The 21,588-nt window shown below is 36.0% G+C and overlaps 2 protein-coding genes across 2 annotated transcripts in view; one reads left to right on the forward strand and one right to left on the reverse strand.

Annotated features, from left to right (window-relative positions):
• Positions 1-588: 588 nt before the first annotated feature.
• On the forward strand, positions 589-10,788 carry LOC113226557 (WD repeat-containing protein 92). The gene is made up of 6 exons (XM_026459226.1): positions 589-872; positions 2,426-2,553; positions 3,408-3,625; positions 5,337-5,459; positions 6,657-6,769; positions 10,491-10,788. The coding sequence occupies exons 1-6, from the start codon at positions 589-591 to the stop codon at positions 10,696-10,698; spliced, it is 1,074 nt and encodes a 357-aa protein (XP_026315011.1). The 3' UTR covers positions 10,699-10,788.
• A 5,472-nt stretch (positions 10,789-16,260) lies between these two features.
• Positions 16,261-21,588, reverse strand: part of LOC113226433 (protein pellino) — a 132,964-nt gene continuing 127,636 nt past the window's right edge. The window contains exons 6-10 of the mRNA XM_026459049.1: positions 21,220-21,327; positions 20,566-20,722; positions 20,012-20,192; positions 19,456-19,594; positions 16,261-19,182 (exon numbers count right to left, since the gene is read on the reverse strand). Coding sequence (XP_026314834.1) covers positions 19,468-19,594; positions 20,012-20,192; positions 20,566-20,722; positions 21,220-21,327 — 573 coding nt within the window. The 3' untranslated portion in view covers positions 16,261-19,182; positions 19,456-19,467. The remainder of the gene's footprint in view (positions 19,183-19,455; positions 19,595-20,011; positions 20,193-20,565; positions 20,723-21,219; positions 21,328-21,588) is intronic.

Raw genomic sequence — 21,588 nt, forward strand, 5'->3', positions numbered from 1 at the left:
GACTTATACCATTTGTGTACTATTATTTATGCATTATATTATTATTATAAGATCATTGAGTGCACGCTTGCCAAAATAAGAATAGTATTTATCGTTATTGGAAATGTTGCTAGTCAAGTGGTTATAATAGAAAAATTATGCCTTTTTCGAAACGAAAAAACTAATGTCATTGGTTGCTATAGCAACTAAAAATGTTTGTTTGAGGTTATTATTTATCAGATTCCGGGAATTCACTCTGGACCTTTTGGAGGGAAAAGTGTCGTTTTTATTTTGACTTTCAATTATTTTGTGAAATCTAGTTTAAAGTGGAATAGGATAGTGCTATTGTGCCTTAATCGAAGATTAAAACGCGAAATTATACGAATCTCAAACTAAAATACCCGGATCGGCCCGTTTTAAGGAATCCCAAGTCAATCCAAACACGCCTCCTCAAATTGCCTATCCTCTTTGTGGCGGCCATATTTACAGAAACATATTTAAACTTCATGTTTAGGCTGATGGCTTTGCCAAAGCCTTAATAAATAAAAAAAAAAAAAAAAAAAAAAAAATCAGATTCCGGATTCCGTGTTTTGTTACTACAAAAACGACATGGAGAATTTGGATACTCCTCAAATAATAACGCATATTGAGAGTAACTTAAACCACAGTTTGTTTGATTGCAAATGGATTCCGTGTTCGGCGAAATTCGTTGTCATAGGCTGCTTGCCGAGAGGTACAGGCACTATTGAAATATTTGAAATTAACTCGGGAGAAGCGAAGAAATTAAAGGAAATAGAACGTCCTAATTCGTTCAAATGTGGTACCTTTGGAGCCAGTAATGATGTGGAACGGAGACTTGCTACTGGTGACTTTAAAGGGACTTTGGAAATATGGTGAGTTCTAGCATTAGGATATCAACACGCTCTACTTCAACGTGCTAGCCCTTCAGTCTTATAGTTTTGACTAGGTCTAGAATGTGATAACCCAACCGCAGTACATTCTAATTTCTAAGTAGAGGTTACAGGTGTGATGAACCAGATCCCTAGAAGAGACTCGTGATTATAATATGTGTATACAATTATTAATTAATCTTTTTTCGTTTGTACATTGCGGATATCTGTTTCTTCAAATAAACCAATGATTTAGGATTGGAAAAATATGGTTTAATTTCCAATGTGTAGCAATAGGGAATTAAGAAATCAATATGTATGCAAATGTTCATAAGTATTTTAAAATATTGTAACAGTTTCACTAACACTTGACTTTCATTCAATATGCAAACATCTATTATTGACCCTCTAATTTAGGTTCATATACTTGTAACTTGTTTATGTACATTATATACTTTACTATCAGTAAAGGATCATTAAAATTCTAATTTATAAATCAAGTTCTTAAACAGTTGTCGCTGTGCTACACATACTTATTAATTGCTGTGAAAGTTTAAGGTTACTCTGTGAAACCATAACGCTCTTGGTAGTTTTACCAATATTGCCATTCTATTTTTAATTACGGTTTCTGAATTTCAGTTTAAAAATATATAAACTCATTTGTAAATAGATATTCACTATTTTATTAAAATAATTTTGTAAAACTATACTTTGTATTGTATTTAATTTATCTCTAGTATTAAGACTAAGAGGAATGTTAGAAGAGTTGTTGAGGTCTTATATCTCTACCAATTTCAGTTAGCGACCGATGTAGTGTGTATGTGTAATGGTGATAAAAAAACCATTGTGATGAAACTACAAAAGAAATAATCATTCTATTTTACTACAAGACAAAATTCAAAAAGAAAACTAAAACCAAAAAATGTGTACAACAGGTGGCATATTACTAGATAGAAATCTTCCAGGTAACCTCGATATTCCAATAAATGGTCATTATATAAAAACCTTGACAGAATCAGAAAAACCCTAGAAGAAAGTAGGAGTACTGCTCATTAGTTGCCTGGACAGGCTTTTGACCGAGTGTCGCATAAGGGTCTGCTCTGTAAAATCAAAAGCAGTCTTCCTCACAATTACTTCGTGCTATTCGAGTCATACTTGTCTGACAGACTCCTTCAAGTAAAGGAGGGCGAGTCACCCTCATCTTTAATTGAAATTAAGACAGTGTGCCTCAGGGCTCGGTTTTGGGACCCAAGCTATATTTTTACTATTTACACAGCCTATTTGCCTGTAGTAGAAGATGTTACTACTGCTACTATATTACAGCTGTATTTTTTTCTATAATATATATACATAAATAAAATACCATATACCAAATTCTCAGAGAAGATTTAGTCTTTGAAGATGTGTAAAGTTCCCAAAACTGTATTAGGCCATTATGGGCTATATACCTCCTTACAGAAGTCCTGTGCCCACTTCCTACTCACCGTGAGCATCTGGCTTAAAGATTTAAAGTTGTCTTGGGCAGAACAAGCAAACTGATATCAATTTCCCTACAGGGACTTAGAAATGAACTCACAAGTGTATATAACAAAGGAACACACGGACATAATAAATTCCATAGATGGCATTGGAGGGAACACAGTCAACTGTGGGGCTCCAGAACTTGTCACTGGTAGTAATGACGGTAAGTTTCCTAGCTAACTGTAATATTTCTTTCCAGATAAATGTTTGCTGGAAGAACAATCCTAAAAGTTAACTCCTCTAACTCCTAAGAATGTAACACCACTTCTGCACTTATTACATTTGAATGAAAAATGGAGTGAGCAATGTAGTATAGGCTGATATGGTAGTATAGAATAGTATGAAATGGTAAGAAATTTAAATGATCAGCACTAATCACTGGATTCAGAAATTCAGCCGTAATGAGCGCGGGTTATATGCACCATAAAATGAACCAAAAGTCACAACTTTATTTGTTGAAAACACTCGAAAGTTTCAGTACCTGAAAAAAGAAAAATGAGATAACAAAATAGAATCATAAGCACTTAGTCGAATACACTAAGTAAGTATACTAATACACTACGCACAGCATGCGACCCACTCTAGGAGACGGATAACATACCGTTTGTCAAATAATATATCTAAATTCTGATACTGGGTGAGCAATGCAATGAGGAGCGTGATCGCACGCGGATTAGTATATTCATTTCTTAGAAAGGCCATTCACACTACAATGGCTAAACTAAAACAAAAAACCACCATTATGCTGAATGTTATTCGTCAAAATTATAGAACAGAACAAAAGTTGTCACTACTGTATTTTTATTTTGATTAAATATCATGTTTTACTATTCATCTATTTTGTGTGAAAGTACTCCGCTAGTTTGTTATTATTATTACTGATATAAAGAAAGAACAAACACAAAGAAAAATTCCTTCGACCCGGACTCAAACCAGCGACTGCTGCCTGAGTGTGGCTACTACTTTTTGTGATCAAATTTCGTTACTGACCATAACAATGCGTTTTTGTATTTACAGGCACAGTAAAAGTATGGGACCCTCGCCAAAGAGGAAAACCAGTGGCAAACATGCAGCCAGCAAAAGGCGAAGGCAAACGTGACTGCTGGACTGTGGCCTTTGGGAACTCTTTCAACGACGCAGAGAGGATCGTCTGTGCTGGATACGACAACGGGGATTTGAAGATGTTCGATCTGCGCAGCATGTCACTGAGATGGGAGTGTAATTTGAAAAATGGGGTATACGATTATTTATTTATTTCTTTACAAATTGTGTAGATGGCCCAGTGTCCAACCGGTGGTTTCTCAATTAATCCATGCAACGGCATGTGTACATACCTCCGACTTCTCTAAATAACGTACATTTGTAATTGTTTAGGCTCGCTGACGGTGAAGTGAAACATCGAAATGATACTGCTTTGGAAAGTTTGTGAAGTCTTCAACCCGTATCTTTAGAGGAAACCCGCGCCCAGTAGTGTGACATATAATGCGTTGATGTTGTTTGTGTTGATATATCCTAACATAGCCAAGATATTAACTTGATGAAAAAACATGTAAAGATGTTCAACAATAGAATTTCAGTAATACCTTACATAACCTTATAAGAATTTTGTCATTGACATATTTACAAAGAAAATTCATATTTGCCGTTGTGGTTTGGTAGTCAATTTATAATATAATTTTCTTACATGACTGCCGATGTGTAGTGTAAGTAAAGAGGATCGTTGACGTGGTAAAAGAGGCAGGCATCCGCTGTAAAGTTCATATTCCCCCAAATGTCCGGCAGCAATCCCCCAAATGTCCGGCAGCAATTCCCCACACGTCGAAATACTCAAAACCCCAAATGAGTCCATTCCCCACAAAATCCCCAATAAAATTTGTAATTCGCCAGATATTTTATTAAGTCACCTAAAATCGCCTTTTCCTATTTCAAACAGCCTAAATATCGCCGAGTCGCCGACCACTTTTTTATCGCCGCGCGACCCTGAAAGTAGCGAAAAATCGCCTAATCTGGCAACAGTGCCACTTGTAGCGATTTTTGGAAAGGCTTACATCTAAGACGATGATGATGAAATAACTACCATTGCCAGGGAAAACTTCGTCTCCCAATAAAATATTCAAAATTCATTTTTTAGGCCACGAAGAGGCGAGCATCTAAATAAAATAGATACCCAAAATAATAATAATAACATCATAACAGTCACCAAATGTATGTACCAATATCAAACCCATTTCCGACATTCAAGCACGTCTCGATGCAAGCTAAGAAATGATGGAACAGTGCGTCTATGTGCTATCTTATAGCATATAGTGCATCTATATATTTTTGTATCAAATCTATATAAATAAGTTTCCCAAGTACAATACGTTCAATCATCTACCAACCAACAAGTCAATAATTTCCACCACATACCTACCATTTTGGTACACTGCCTAGGTGCAGGTGAAGGTACTGCAGACTACCTTCACAGCACCTAGACGCAATAACAATATATTGTTCCAAAAAGCCTTAGGTCAATTAGGTACAGTACACTTAAGCGAAAGGTAGCCACTAAATATTACACATTTGAGAAAAGCCTCGTGCTTATTATGTAGAATGCTCTGAGTTATAACCAGCAGCTACAGTACGACAGTGGAAATTAATTGATTAGGTATATATATATATATCTGTTCGTGAAAGATAACGGATTTTAAGCCCACATTTTTGGATTTTAGATGTTTTTACAAACATTGCTTTAGAACGCTAAAAACCACGCAATGGTAATAAGACATTAAGAATTATCGTCGTTTGACTTTTTATTTAACATAATTCTATTCGACGTTAAGATTGATTTTTTTACATGGGTACTCATTTTCTTTAAAACGCTGTGTAGTAAAAATTACTATTTGGCACTTAAGGTTCTTTATTTTTCATCTACAGGATATGTAAATAGATACTATTTGCCAACAGGTATGCTACACTGAATTCGATCGTAAAACTATACCCATGAATAAATTAGTGGCCACTACCTTGGAGGGGAAGTTCCATGTCTTCGACTTAAGAACACAGAATCCGGCTAAGGGATTTGCTCAGGTATATTTAGTAAAGAATAGTAACTTTGCATAGTTTCTAAAACAAGCAGCGGCAGCGCATGAGGAGGTCCCGGGTTTGATTCCCGATAGGACCAATTTGAAAATTTAAGTTTTTTAAAAATTAGTTCAGATGTTCTGGGTGGTGCCCCGGAGTGAAATCCGTTGCTCTGGTACAGGAAGTTCCCTGGTTTGAGACCAGTTGATTGGCGTGGTTGCTCGGCATGGCCGAACGGTTACCATACTGGACTGCCACGCAGAGATACCGGGTTCGATTTCCAGACCAGGAGAAATATTTGTACAGATTACTTTTTTTCTCGTAAGTTTGGGTGTAATTTGAGGTTGTCGATGTGTGTGTCCATGACACTCGCGACACAGGGTTTCCCTAGTGCGGAGCTACGAGTGTGTGTGATATTGATTACCTTTAGAACAACAGTGCTAGAGCAACAGAGAGCCGCCGGCGAATGCTGATCATTGTTTGCATCAGCCTAGCGCAGTTCACTGCTGCACATAGGCCTCTCGATCCGCAGCTTCTCGCTCTATCTGCTGCCTGCAGCCTTTCGCAGATCGTCACTCCATCTCGTCACTCATCCCCTCCCCTCAAGAACTCGCTTCCTCCACCTCCATATCAGTTCTAAGGCTACGATTCTGCCGATGATGCGAAGCTGTGCGAGGTAGCCAAGCGGTTCGAGGATGTGTAGCGGCGCTGTGAAACGGTGTGATGGTTTCCACGAAAGCTGTGCGTGGTAGTTAGACTGTGGGATGATGCGTAGCGAAGCTGTGAAACGGTGTGTAACTGAGCGGTGCGAAGATGAGTAGCGGACTCTTAAGTTATGATTGGGTGAAGTGCGGTGTGGTGGGATGAGCGGAGGCGATGACTCGTACCTCGCACACATCCCTCGCCTTTTTGTACGTACAAATACTTGCCTTCGCTAGCCTTCTTCCATCAGAGCTGCGCTAAGCGAGGCAAGGAAAATGAAATAATCCTATTGGTGGATTTTTTCTTCGCACACCGCCTAACTACCTCGCACATCTTTGGAGTAACCGCAACCCTAAACAGAACTTGATGTCAACACTAATATTACGATTGCATTTTCGGGATGTCACTGATACGTTCCACCGAAAAGCTAGGTCTCCTTATATGGAAAACGTTTACGTGTCGTATCAATTCGTAGGATTAAAAAATAACCTTTGATTTCAGGTTTTGGACAGTTCTACGAGAAGCGGGACGATATGGGTGGCTCGTCATTTGCCGCAGAATCGCGACATATTCGTTACTTGCGCCGGCAACGGTCATGTTACACTGTGGAAATAGTAAGTATTTAAAACCTAATACATTAACTTACGATTACTTTCCTATGTAGTTCTTGAATATTACACTGTGTTTTTGATATCAATGTATTTTAGTAGCAGTAGAGCTCCATGTGAAAGAGTTCATCCAGGTAGTACTGTACCAGAGAACAAAAAGTAAAGAGAACGGACACTCTCCGCCCCTCCCTAGCATTAGTTACCGCACCACGCCCCGCACATTGCTGGTCACATTGGCTGAACGACAACAAGGCTGCCGGCGAGCCGTTTTCGCGCGAAGACGGCTTTGATATTTGAATATAGTTTTCATTTATTCATTACGAAACTTGTACGTTAATAGAAAACATCATTTTAAGTTACTATTTATAATGGTCGTGAATTGTGCTGTGTACGGCTGTTTATCATCATTTTCCGAAAGATGAAACGAAGTAAGTAAAAAAACTTATGTCTGAGACTCATTCAGTTATTGTTTTCTTCATTTATTCACTGCAGGGTAATATATGTATGCATGTATAAAAAATTCAGATTTATTATATCAATATAATGAGGCGCCATAACTTCGTGAGCTAGTAGACAATGGTTCTCGAATAATATACGTAAGTAGCGAATATATCTAATTATTAACTAAGTAATGATGATCAACTTGGACACGCAATTTCAAATACCTTGGTTACCTTATTTAAAGAAAATGTCCAAAATATAACATTTTAAGTGCTTTTAATATATTTTTAAATAAATCTTCAATATTACTCTACTTAGTGAATTAATGAAAAATATGATATTATATCGATATAAATACATAATAGACATGTCTAATTATTAGGCCTCTGCAAAGTATATACATAGTAATCTGTGCTGCATTCTATTAATAGAATCATAGATTATAGATTCGCGTTAGCATTTTCGCTATGTTGCCGCTCTAACGTAATAGTGCAAGAAAGTGATGGGTAACTCTGCCACTTCACGCACACATTTACGCGTGTGCTAATAGCGCCTTGTTATATGTAGTAGTAGTAGGTAAATAATTTTCGACCGTTTTATGGAGTGTTCGGGGTGTGACTGTACCTATTTCTGCCGATGTGAACAATACTGCGTTTCTGTTTTGAAGAGTAAGGATGCTGGTGAAATTATAGGCACATGGGACTTGTCAACTTATGCCTCAGGGTGACGGGCGCAGTGACAGTGCCCCTAAGATCTTTGCAATTTAGAGCTCTAAGTGGCACTGCAATTGTTATAGATGGGCGTGTCACTTACCACCAGGCGTTTGACTTGTTCACTCCGTCACTTGGTATTATAAAAAAAATGCGAGTTTTGGCAGTAAGAAAATTAATTTCTTTCGAATCCCTCAAATTTTGTCACTACGGTATTCGTAATAAAGATAAGAGAAATAAAGATGGCACAAGTAAGTCGCCTTGTGTGACTCCTAAGTCCAAAGGCCAATTTAGGCTATTAGCGCAAAAATGGTGTAACTCACATTTAATTTATTTCTTCAATATTTTTTCAATGATACTAACTGTACCGACGCACTATGGAAAATATGGGTGCGTTTCGGATCAAAAATCAATAACTTTTTTGTTTCTTAAAATTATGTCTTGAAATTTTTCGTTATTGTAGAGGAATATATAAGGCTTCGAATGTGATAGTTTGGTATAAATTAGTATAATACATATTTTATTATAAAATATTAAAAATCAAAGTCCAATAAAAACGATCAATAAATGGAGTTTATTCATTTTTATGTTAGTAACTATTTATGTTTCGTAGGAATTAAGACATAAATATGCAACTACATTACCAAGATACATTAATATAAAAATATGAAAAGCTAATTCTACTTTAAACAATAACTGAAAAAAAATTAGTAGTGAAAGTTATTAATATTATTTTAAATGCACATTAAAGGTTTAATGTACCTATTGCAATTTATACCTATGTGGTTTGTATAAATATTTATTAATAGATTTTTGCCAACTAAACTTGCCGAGCTTCCGGATCTAAAATTAATTCGTTCACTTTCAAAAGATGTAGTGTATCCTCATCGAGTTCTTTAACGTTTTTGCTGTATGGTTTTCTAATGCTTGTTATGTATGGATCTGATGTGTAAAGAAGAGTATGAAATACGTCTTCATTTGTGGCTGCTCGGGAGCATTTTCGGGCATGATGAAGGCGAAAGTTTTTGTAATCCTTATTACGGGATTCTTGTGCGTCTTCCGAAAGTTGACCAATCGGAAGCACTGCAAAATGCTTTATAATACTTTCTCCGTGTATTAAGATTTTGTGAACTGAGGATGGCATATAGTACCATTCATAATTACTGACATAAATCCTGGCAGTCTCCATAGCATAACTACCAAATTTTTCCGCATCTACCATCACACCTGATGAAAGTGCTTGTAGTATTATGTAGAGACGTTTTATCAAAGTCACATCCACACCAGTAATTTCAGTAAGATATGCATGGTCTTCCACGTTTTCCAGAAGATGTAGATGGAGTGGTATCGGTTAAAACGCCTTCTGAAGTGGGTATAGTCACAGAATATTCCAAGTCCAGCCAATTGCTATTGTTCTTCAAAAACCTTTCTTTTTTCCGAGAAGCTTGCTCCCATTTTGTATTGAAAACGGGAATCATACGTCTTTGAATGTCTGATAATGAAGCATATGTTGTCTTCAGAGATTTGATGATTTTCTTTCAAAAGACTTGATATTGCTTCCATAGTTTTTCCTCCTTCGATATACGAAAGTATTATTTCACGTTTAGACAACTTGAAGGTAGACATTTCAATGTTAAAGAATACAATGTCTGTCCTTAACAAACGCGCGTATATTAATATCTTTTGAATCTGTAATGAACTATTATAAAATCAGCCCTTTATATACCATTTAAAAAAAAGGTTCGTGTGCAGAGTTTTGATAAATTTATTCACACACATAATGAGTGCAAAACTGATAAAGTTTGTCATAACTATGTTTTTTTAATAGTAAATAACAAAACTTACCTCAAACTATCAATAGAAACGATCAACACTCGAAACCGCAGTAGATAGTGGTTTTCCGTTTCTCGGACTCTTATCACATTTGTACCAATAACTTCGAAAAGCGCAAAAAGGCGCAGCCAATTTTTATACATGTTATTATTTAATAACTAGGCTACCATTTAACATTCGAATCTAAAGTAGGGAGGACGTTGGTAAGTGTCAAAACTCTTAATCAATTTTAAAAACACAGGTTTTTGTCCTTATTTCATTTTCGATTTATTTAAACGTAATTTTTAATACAAAATATAAATAAAGTATGTTGTGAAAATCTACAAAGAATAACCTTTTTAAAAATGTATAACACTTACTAATTTCTTATAATATTTACTATTCAAATTAACTTGCAAAGATGAGTAGTGAACTCCCTCAAAAATATTTTTTTCGTTCAATCATGTTTGACATTTTGTATAAAAAAAACTATACGTTTTTTATGGAAAAATGCTTCTGTATAAATTAGTTGCGTCATTAAACTATAAGATAAAATTAAAAAATATATCAATAACGACATTGTTCAAAATGATTTTTGATCCGTGCTTGTTCTACCATTTTCCATAGATCGACGGCAGCATATCAAGCTACGCATTGACTGATTTTATTCCTTTGCTTTGAAAGAAAAGGTTACAAAAAATGGCTTCCATTCCGTTCCGCGGCTATGTAAATTGAGCCTTATATACACTTGATACCTTTTGCAGTGAATACCCAGATCAACGTTACCGTACAGACGACAAAGGCGCAGCAGTCGGTGTACCGGGCAAGTTGAAGAAACTCCAAAATATGGTTATCAGCTCCCAACCAATCAACTCCCTCGATTGGAACAGAGACCACACAGGATTGGCTGTCGCAACTGCGTACGATCAGTGCATTAGGGTTATTGTGTCCACTAAACTTAATTTACAGTGACGTTGAGTTATTTAAGTAAATTTTAATATAGTTACCCTTAGTGCCTATACTGCCGCATAACTAATTGAAATGTGACTTTTAGGGTCGTATTCTAGAACTCTAATCAATGCTCAAGTCAGGATTTGAGTATGGTTTAAAGCACTCGAAATCATCCTCAAGTCCCTGCCATTAGGGTCGTATTTCCAGTGCTTGTGTTTCAATTGCAATCCTGACTTGAGCATTGAGTAGACTTCTAGAATATGACCCTAAGAGCCAATGCACACGGCGTATTTTATACGCTCCGCGTGTAGTCGCGCGTTTTGGTAAGAGATAGTTTTAATTTTATTTCGTTCGTTAATTTTAGTTAGTTTATTAAATTAAGCAACTATATGAAATTTTAAGTGTATACTCCAGTGGAGTATATAAGCTTCTTGCTTGCAACGCGATGTTTGCGCGAGTTTGAATCACAGATGACGCGCGTTCGTGAAACGTCCATCGTCGGCGCGTATAAAATACGCCGTGTGCCCAAGCTCTTAATACTTAGGTCATGAAGACTCGTTGAAATACCTCGCCTTAAAAAACAAAATGTTGCTAGGCAACCAATGATGGCGGGTAAAAGAACGTTTTTTCTCAATGCTCATTGCTTAGGCTTGCTCTGTCCACGGCCTATTCGTGTAATAGGAACTTAAATAAGTAAGCGCAGTACCTGCTTCTATTTTCTCAACGTCTCTCGGTCATCTTCGTGTTTCGGCTGTTGTCGGGTTTTATTCAGTTGCCCTTTGCCTTTGGTATAGACCGGACACTTCCAGATGACTTGGAAGTATATAGAATTACTATTACATTTTTTATTTATAGCTATGTCAGATGAAGAAATGCGTTCTGACACGGACTGAATTGAAGTTACATAAAAGAAGCACACTTTATTTACTTCACAATTTTGTTAACTTACTTATTGAAATAGTTTCGCAGCTATAAATATTGTTCACACGGAATTCGAAACAAAACTACAATAAAGTACGTTGTTCGAAATTCAAATTATTATGGATTTTAAATCTAATAATGTGCATGTAAGTCAATGATGTGCATGGAAAGTAATATTCGTGTGCATTCGGAAATCCGATGATTGCCGAGAGACATAGAGAAAATAGAAGCACGTGTAATTATGCAGACGTATACTTAATACGTACTGGCCAATTAGTATAAAGTTTACAAAGTACCTATTAAGACGTTTGATTTATGAATAAAATAAGTTTTTGAATCCTATGTACTGCTAGATAGTAGGTAACGGTAGATGAAAAGAAACAAAATTGTGAGGTTTTATTTTATATTGATTTACTACATATCTCTTCCAGCATCAATTTCCGTTTTAAATCTTGAATTACTACTTGAACTCGTATGTTTGCGTACTTTCCCTTGTTTGCAATCTCCCTTTAAATAAAAAACAAATTGATGACACACGGTTTTAGGTTCGTGTGAGGTACAAGATTTACGAATTTAGCCGACGATATGGAACTGACTTTAGTATAAGGTTCAATTTAATAGTGGAAGCGAATTGTTGTAACGATATTGTACATAGCATAACTTCTACAAAAATTCGCTTCCATTTCGTTACGCCGCAATATAAATTGAGCCTTACGGTTCCAAAATTACATGAATAGTTTTTGAACAATTCGAAAATTGTTTAAGCTTAAAGCATTTAATACTGGAAAATGCAAGGTGGCTCGAATGCATCAGTCTTCAATAGTCCAGGAGTGCAGAACTATTCGAAGACGTGTGTGGGCTGTGGGACTGTGACTAACCGATTTATACCCACTACCTGTTTTGTTCGCATTTTAATCGTTTAATTAATTACTGATTAATTCAAGCCGACAAACGTAAACTTAAAGTTACTTCTTTCTTGTCGTGTCGATACTTCTTTTATTTTAGCACTATATTGGCACTGAATAGTACGTTGCTACCTTGACTGCGCTGTCCGTGATCGCGTAGAGATCTACCCTCGTACAGGTATTAGGACACAAGGAGCACAACAGTAAGCGCTGCATGGACTGTGTTGGGCTATCGCAGTCACATTGGGTTTGACTAACATCCCTGAAACACCATTTACACATCGTGTCTCTGCAGCGTCCTACACGGGCCACCGCAGGTCGCAACCTGGTGGTAGTTGCTCTTGAGGTATGATATACCAGGTGGTGGGGGGTATTTGCCCACACAGTGGAACATATTTGATAATGATTAGAATATCATGAGTTTAGTTGGAGCAAACGCAATAATGATGCGTGCCGGCAAATCTTTAAAATACTTTTTTGTTATAGAAAGTAAATAAAACAATAAATTCAATTTTCTAACTCAAAAGAGCGGTTTATTATCCTAGCACTTACCATAAATAAAATTAAGGCTAGCATTCAGTTCTTTACCACTAATAAATGTTAGAACAAGTTGATTAACACACTTAAGTAGCGATAATAACAACTCAACCATGTTAAGGTCAATTTCATGGAGACGGAAGAGATGAAAGCATAATTCTCGTCTCCTTATCCATAGCTGGCGTAACCGATATTCTAATCCAAAGCCACATCTAACAGTTAAAAAATCCTTTGGAAACCAATAAGATCTCATGCTTCGGTTGTTTCTATCTCGATGGTTTGTTTCACTTCCAGTCTCCAGTTTCGGCGATCTGATCGTTATTGTCACTACATAAATGCCACGCATAGTCGACAAAGCGTCACTACTCGACGTATATCGTTCTAATCAAAATAACACTAAGAAATTGTGACCTAACAGCCTTTGAGCACACAGAAGTGCACACAAAGTGCGCGCACATACCAGGAACCAAATTATTGCTTTTGTGTTTCTGCGACAAGCAAAGAAAAATTATAGAGACAGTGTTCTATTTTTGTGGTGTGCGTCCGCAGCAAGAGTTTATTGCATTCTCTTTTTATTTTAAATAATAGTGTATGCCCAAAGACATTTAGGTCGCTCTATAAATATTCTGAAATACGTATCTTATGCAACACAAAATTTACAACAAGGGTATCCGAAGCGTCTTATAGGGAAGGTATGTTTGCAAGCAAGGAAGAATGCTTGGTCTCAAATTTTTGCACTAGCAATATTTTTGACGAGCGCTATCGCCACTTTTTTTTCTTTTACTAAATGGCACTAGAATACCCTTGAGCCAACTTCATAGTAAAAAGTTAAGAAACTGCCTGTTTGCAAACATACCCCTCTGTTCCATAAACAATATACTCTGTCAGTTAAGCTGCACAGGCTCCATAGAGACTTCCAATCGCGTCTCTTACAATAGACGTTCGTAACACACATGGCAAATCACCATACAATTTTCATATCTTATAATTCTTTTACCAAAACTCTTAACACTAAAACAAGTATAATTATTATGTGCAATTACTCTCGATATTAATGAATTTAATTAATGATAACAGTTGTCTCCGTGTGTCGTCTCAAAAGGCGTTGAATTACGTGTAACCGCTATTAATTGTACAAAAACTATGTTTGTAATATGTCGTAAGCTAATTTGCTACAACTATAAACCTTATGATAATTTTTTTACAATTTTTTTCTAAGTCGTGCTTAGCCCTTTGCTGTTTGTCCTTATGATGTTTTTTATGAGTATGAAAATGATACCGCAAAGCAGGACTGCTCTCTCGCATTAAACGGTAGGGAGAACTAGCGCAATCATTGGCACAGCAGACATAAGATTGTATGTTTCAACCAGAGAAACACTTCTTCAGTATTATATTCTTTTTTAACCTGATAAAAAGAAAAATTACAGCGGAGGACTGTATGTACAGAGAAACCCTAGAAAGTTCCACAGCGCGCGATTCAACAACGAATATAGCACTTTCAAAAGTAACGGTTTTGGGAAACTGACTAAAAAAACGTACGAATAAACTTATATCGTTTTTAACATCCAAAAAGAATTTTGTCATGGCCACGTACGTTATTTTTTAGTATTTTTTTTAATTTCCTCAGTTTACTTTTAAAGGTGCGATGTGAAACTTGAAATCAGGACTACGAATAGCTATTCTGAGATCGACAACTAATTTTAAAAATCGATTTATTTTCTCAAGTCATTCCCTTACAAAAAATTTGATGCAACAAAAGATACTTTTGGAGATAAAAGTAACAGTTGAATCTCGTAGCTTATATTAGTTTTACAATATACATGGCATATTATATCACATGCAGTGATAACCGTCGTATAGGATCCATTACAAACCTGTAATGCTTCTAAATATATGTGGCTGATGGACCTTTTGACTCAAGGAACTCTTCTCCTAACCTTATTCGTTTTCTAAACTACTTTTGTTTTGGTATATTTCGCGCTATATGTATACTATATATATGTATAAATCGAGTCACCTTATATATTAAGTTTTCCCCGGTTTTAGAAATTCAAATCTTCGACAAGGACAAACTGAAATGGCATTTCGTCGCATTAATTTCTCAAACTCATATCTTAAAGCACAAAGTTATTGAAATGCAAAAAATGGATTGTATATACAAATTTTGCAGGCTGACTTTACATCACATTTTCTTCATATTCACACACTGGCTTTTGCCTATTCTTAAACTAATGCATCCAAAGTAACTCCCTTGATAAGAAAGTTAAAATAAATAGAAAGTTTTACCATCTCCTGAATAATCACTCTTTATAAAATACGAGTTTGAGAAAGTAAGGCATCGATTTAATATATCAGCTTCCAAATTGCAATAATAGTTTTTAGGATACTTAATACTAAAAATACAGGGTGGCTCGAATTAAGTGTCCGAGAGTATATAGTTTTGTTATAAAAATGACAACTATGCAAGGCGATGTACATCCTTGGTATAACACAATTTTAAAGAATTAACATGACTCGCTCGTTGTTAGTACCAAAAATAATCGCTTTTAGTTTCTATGGCTGTTATTCAGGGTGTACACATAATTATTTTGACATGAAAGTTTACAAAAAAATCGATATAACATTTGTATCGACATAGGAAATGAAACTATTTTCGGATTTAAATCGCGTACATTTGTTTTTTATTTAGATCCGAAAAAATAGTTTCATTTCCAAATATGTAACAATCGCGAAAATTGAAGAACTCGATTTGTATCGACATTCTATGAACTTTGTGTAGTAGTGACGTGACAGTTCTTTCTCAAGTCCAAAGTCTTTAGGCTGCCTTTCCACCAGGGATGTGCGACGTAGCGAAGCAGTGTGCGAGGAGTAAATCCACCAGTAGGATTACTTCACCTTCCTAGTCTCACAAAATAGCGATGCTAAGTATTTGTACATACAAAATAGCGATAAATGTGTGCGAGAGATATGTGCGAGGAATGTGTGCAAAACGGTGTAAGGAACTAGACAACTGAAAGTATGACACTAACTGACACTGACATATCGCCACCGCTCACCCCACCACACCGTACCCTGCCCGCACATAGCTGAAAAGAGTTCGTAACGCATCCTCGCAGTTTTGGTGGAAAACATCACACCGTTTCACAGCGCCGATACAATTCCTCGCACCGCCTCGCTACCTCGCACATCACTGGTGGAAAGGCAGCCTTATTCCCAGCTGAAATTATTCGAGGTAATGGATGATTTACAACCAAAAATGATAAATTGTCGAAGTTCATTCATAAACAAAAGCCTCATTGATCCATCTAGCCACACAGCCTGTGAAATAATCACGTGTCAACTAAATAAGCCTGCCCATTGTTTATTAAATTCTTACAAGCCAGGTTATATAATACTAAACAACATTCGAAACATATTTATAACTTAGTTGGCCTTATAGACTTATTAGCATTGTTCGAAGAGCTGGATCTAAACCGAAATAAGAGTTAGTAGTAGTAGTTAGAACCTTATTCGAGCTTCACCTTACTCGAAGTTTTAAAATTTCACCAATTATCTCGTCGCAACAACCACGGATTAATATACTTCATTCATAAACATATACCTATATATAATTCATAAAATACAAGTCCGTGCAAAATAGTAGATTTTGTCGGGCAGGCGACGCTAGGATAAGGCGCGCGAAATGTTAAAAAGAGAACGTTTGCAATTTCAAGGGGTCACTGTACTTATGAATACTCAAAAAAATTCTTCAAAAAACCCAATAAGTCACTTCCACAAGTTATTTTTATTCTTCCCACACAAAACACCACTCAATCGGAAAAATATATGAAAAAAAACGGATAAAGTAAATTGTTCAATGACCCCACGTTGATTCAGAGGTATGAACATTGTTTATGATATTCATATAACAAATATTGAAACGAGTACTACTACAACTGACACAATATCTATTTTTGATTGTACCGCTAACGGTTTTGGAAATTCAGTAACTTTGGAAATACGTTTTTCGTCTTCAAATTTACACAAATAATATAATAATAAATATAAGACAACATCACATACGTTGCTCTGATTCCAAAGTAAGTTACTAAAGAACTTGTGTTATGGAAATTGGAAACGACGCGCGACGGTACCACCACAAACACCCAGACCCGAGACAATATAGAAAAGTTAGTTTTTCTATACTGACCCGGAAGGGGATAGAACGCAGAACCCCAGATGGCGCCACCATAAAAACCGGTGTGCAAGCCACTCAACTACGAAGGCGTCAAATAAAAGAAAATTATAATCTATTCTGAAATAAAGAGTTTTCCACTTAGTAATTATGTAAGATAGCAATCAAACAATTTAGCTTATATCCTTTTGAATCCAAATCCAACTATGAGTACAATACAAATAAGTCTTTACTACGCTAAAAGGCGCACTTATGTCCTACTCATACCACACGAGAAAAATCCAACATAAATAACTTAATGATAAGGTAAAAACAGCATATTTACATTAGTCACCTGTTAATATGAAGTACGTAGAGTCACTGATATATATACAACGTCGTAATATTACAAAAAAAAACCATTTCCAAATCCATATTCTAGCATTAGCCTGTCGTAAAAAAGAATGAAGCGGTGACTGCTTAAGGCAGTTGTCGCTGATTAACCACGGAAATAAAAATAGTTTTTTCGTAAAAATATTAATCAAACTATCTTACGACGACATATACAATAGAGCAATCTCATTGAAAAAGTATAGTTGTTTGAAAATGTTAATTTGCAATGTAGAAACTTTGTTGAGTTCTTGGGTTGTATAGCCGTGCGAATATAGTACATAATTTAGTATCGCTAAGGTTTTATTTACCGTATTCCATGACAATGATAAACATATTCTGTACAACGAGATGTAGGCGTAGAAATTATTATTCTTACCACACTTTATGCGGAAAAACAAGACTTAATATTTAAGGTCGCAATTCGAAATACCAATTTCGAGTTAAAGCATAAAAAAACCATTTTATCATTCACACGTTTTCATGCAATAAACAACCTTATTGAAACCAACACAGCAATTTACAAAGCTTAAATATTTTATTGTTGTCTCTTACTTTACATGTTGACTTTAACAAATAAATATACTCGTTAGTCGAACGTCTTAAGCGGGATATTGACTGTCCAACTTGTTGGTCAACAGAAAGAGACAGTTGTACAAAAGTATGGAGGTGTAATTGTTTTTATACACCGTTGTCGTTAGCTAAGTCCTTTTGTCGGTCAACATGTAAGACAGTAAATATCTAGCTTTAGCTATGCATAACACTAATAATAAACGTACATCTTAACACATTTTGTGACATAACACATTCTTCACATAACCTTAGCTATATACAGGGGATGTTATTAAGTAAGAAACATTATCTCATTTTTGTTTGCAGAATATAGGAAATATAGCATTTGGCGTTACTCACGCTTGTCAAATGCAATCTTACAAACAAACAAAAACATTTCCATAACAGCCTGTATATAAAGTCAAATACACAATTCATTAACATTGTAGCATTTTATTTAACTGCAAAATTCGATTGGATAAAAACAAATCTGGTAATCTAACAAAGAAAATAATTTTCAGTTACATTTATTAAATTTAATTTATTTTACAAAGTCTTGAAAAGCTGTGAGATTCCACTTGTAACTGTAACTACGCGTTGTAATTTTTATTATTATTATCCGGGGATATAAACGTTTGTCGTGTCAGACTATTTGGATTTTTTATTTTATTCAAGGACATTAAAATTTACTTTTACTATTATGCTGGCTGATATGGGATACTGATTAATTAACATAACGAATCAGTCAATGCAATTCTTTACTTGACTTTGTATCAGACAACAAATTGTATAGTCATTGTAGATCTATATTGATAGATTTGATACCATTTTTCAGTTCCATTAGCCTTTCCAAGAACACTGTCACGACAATGCTAATGCCTATTAAGTTAAGAACTGGTCTTAGTCAAATAGATATTTGTATAATATATTGTAGCAAAAGCTAGTTATGCTGTTGTTATAAACTTATGGCCTCGGCCTACGTCCATGCTAATGTTTTGTATCACTTGTTGAATGCTATAATAGTCTACGCCAGTGACTGAGGAGAACCTGTAATGATTTTATTTTTAATTAATTACCATCAAGTTATTGCATTATTAAGTCTTCAACCGTTTATTTCAAATTTCCATTTGCAGAAACAACATTTAACTTTAGAATTTGAAACTCATAACTGTCTATTTTCGTAACAAATTAATGATTTAGAATTAATTTCACCATTCATCGCTTTTATCTCTTTTGGCTGAACTGCTTAGACATGGCCGCACGGCCAAGAGGCAGCACACATTAAAAAAGAATGGAAGTAAAGGGGTAGTTGATCGATACCTGCGTGGTTTCTCAGTCGAGATTGTCCTGGAAGATGAGGCGTACATAGCCGGGTGAGCCCTGCAGCGGCGAGGCGCAGAACGGGCAGATTGCGTGGAAGCCGTTCGTGCCGTGGGGGATGTCCACCATCGCCCAGTATCTTATACGAGATCATAATTATTATACACGTAAAGTTACAAATCACGACTGATTGCGAAAAATATAGGCCTCAGGGAATAACGTTGTTCCACAGTGACCACATAACCAATTAGTAGCAAATGCTATTGTACGATATCGACTGTGAACTGGCAATCACTACTATCTCAATTTTGACAACTTCACAGGTAAAGAAAATAATTGTTTGCGTCATTTATTTAATAAACCTGATGCTATATAAATTATTGTTTCTTCAACCTGTAAAGTTGTCAATATTGAGTTAGTACCGGTTCCCAGTTCACAGTCGATATGTCAAGATCAGATCTATTTCACAGTTTTTTTCCGATACCTTCAGGGATATATCAAAACTCAAATTAAGAAAGTAGGGTGCCTATAGATTCAGTAAGATTTAAATACTAACTTGACAGTTCGTTCCGAAGCCATGTGTCCGCAAGGGTTAAAAGCATACGTGGGCGGGCCGGAGTCGACGTAGAAAGCTGGCTCGATACCCATGCAGACGCGTACGACGGGACCGGCAGTGAGGCACATGGGGCAGCGCCGAAGGCCTGTGTCGCTGCCGTCCGCGCCCCACGAATGCTCGCCTGTTTGAAAAATAACATAATTAATGAACGTTTGAATAACATAAAAAATGGACGTTGCAATAACATATAAATTATTCGAGATTGGAATAACATACAATTGGATGTTTAAATAAAAATTGACGTTTCTATAACATAAAAAATGGACCCTGGAATATCATAAAATTATTCGACATTGGAATTACAATACAATTGTAATGATGTTTGAATGAAATAAAAATTAGACGTTTGATAAACATAAATAATGGACGTTGAAATAACATAAAATTGGACGTTTGAATAAAATAAAATGGACGTTTGAAATACATAAATAATGGACGTTAGAGTAACATAAATAATTGACGAAACCGGAAAGTGTAAACGTCTCCGCACTTACCTTGCACATGTCCGCAGTTGAGATATACGTAAGGCTGGTTCAAATCTTGATGCGCCGTGGACACTTTGCGCGGGATGACCAGTGTATTGAGCCCCACGGGACACTGCGGCCGACCGGCGTTCAGTTCGTCCACTAACGCTTCCAGATCGCGTTTGGTCTGCCAGTCACAAAGACGTAAAATTATAATTATATGTAGCTATTATTTTTTTCAACTTAATCTCTTATATTGACGGAATAATCGTCTAGAGACACTATGTTATCTTATGTGTATGTATGTAGTGTATGTATTATATAATGAAGACGAACTAAACACCCATGCAATCTTGATTGATTGCCTGTAGCCCTTTCGACTCATCCTCCACATAATGCAACAAGAATTATGTACGGTAAGAATGTGCTAGACAACCCAACCCAAACCAATTATTTCGTCTAAAAATAGGGAATTTTGTGTATATGAGTACCAACGCAACGTAATACATTCCTTGGTACTACCCAGAATATCCGAAGCAGAAATAGTTCACAAAATTTCATTTCCTAAAGTGTCCCTCCTCGACCTCGACGTGGCGACCTCCTCACCCAGCGCCCACAGTACAAACCGATGGTCCACCGAGATCACCGATACCATAAGTATGTGTGAATAAATAAATAACTTACTGGTGAATTTTTAAGACCTTCAGCGCTTCTCCATAATAACGTGGCTCCGCATAAATCTATCATTGTGCCATCTCGTAATACATTAGTTTCCGCTTGGCAAGGCAGTCCCTGAAAACAAAATAATTGAATTAATTAAGTAGCCACGGTTAGGCAACAAACACTTGTTCGAGACCACTCGGATCAAAGGAATTTTCCCTTGTTGTTTGTTCGATAATATGTATGAATAATAATAACAAACTAGTGGAGTATTTTCACAAAAAGTATACGCATACCATGGTAGTAAAAAACATCATAATATTCAATAAAAAGAAATAGTATGATTGAATTAATTTTAAGTTCGCGCTGTTAGAGTGTGTATATTATGTCGCT

This window comes from Hyposmocoma kahamanoa, unplaced genomic scaffold (assembly GCF_003589595.1).
Source record: "Hyposmocoma kahamanoa isolate Upper Pololo Valley unplaced genomic scaffold, ASM358959v1 192, whole genome shotgun sequence".
Classification (NCBI taxonomy): Eukaryota; Metazoa; Arthropoda; class Insecta; order Lepidoptera; family Cosmopterigidae; genus Hyposmocoma; species Hyposmocoma kahamanoa.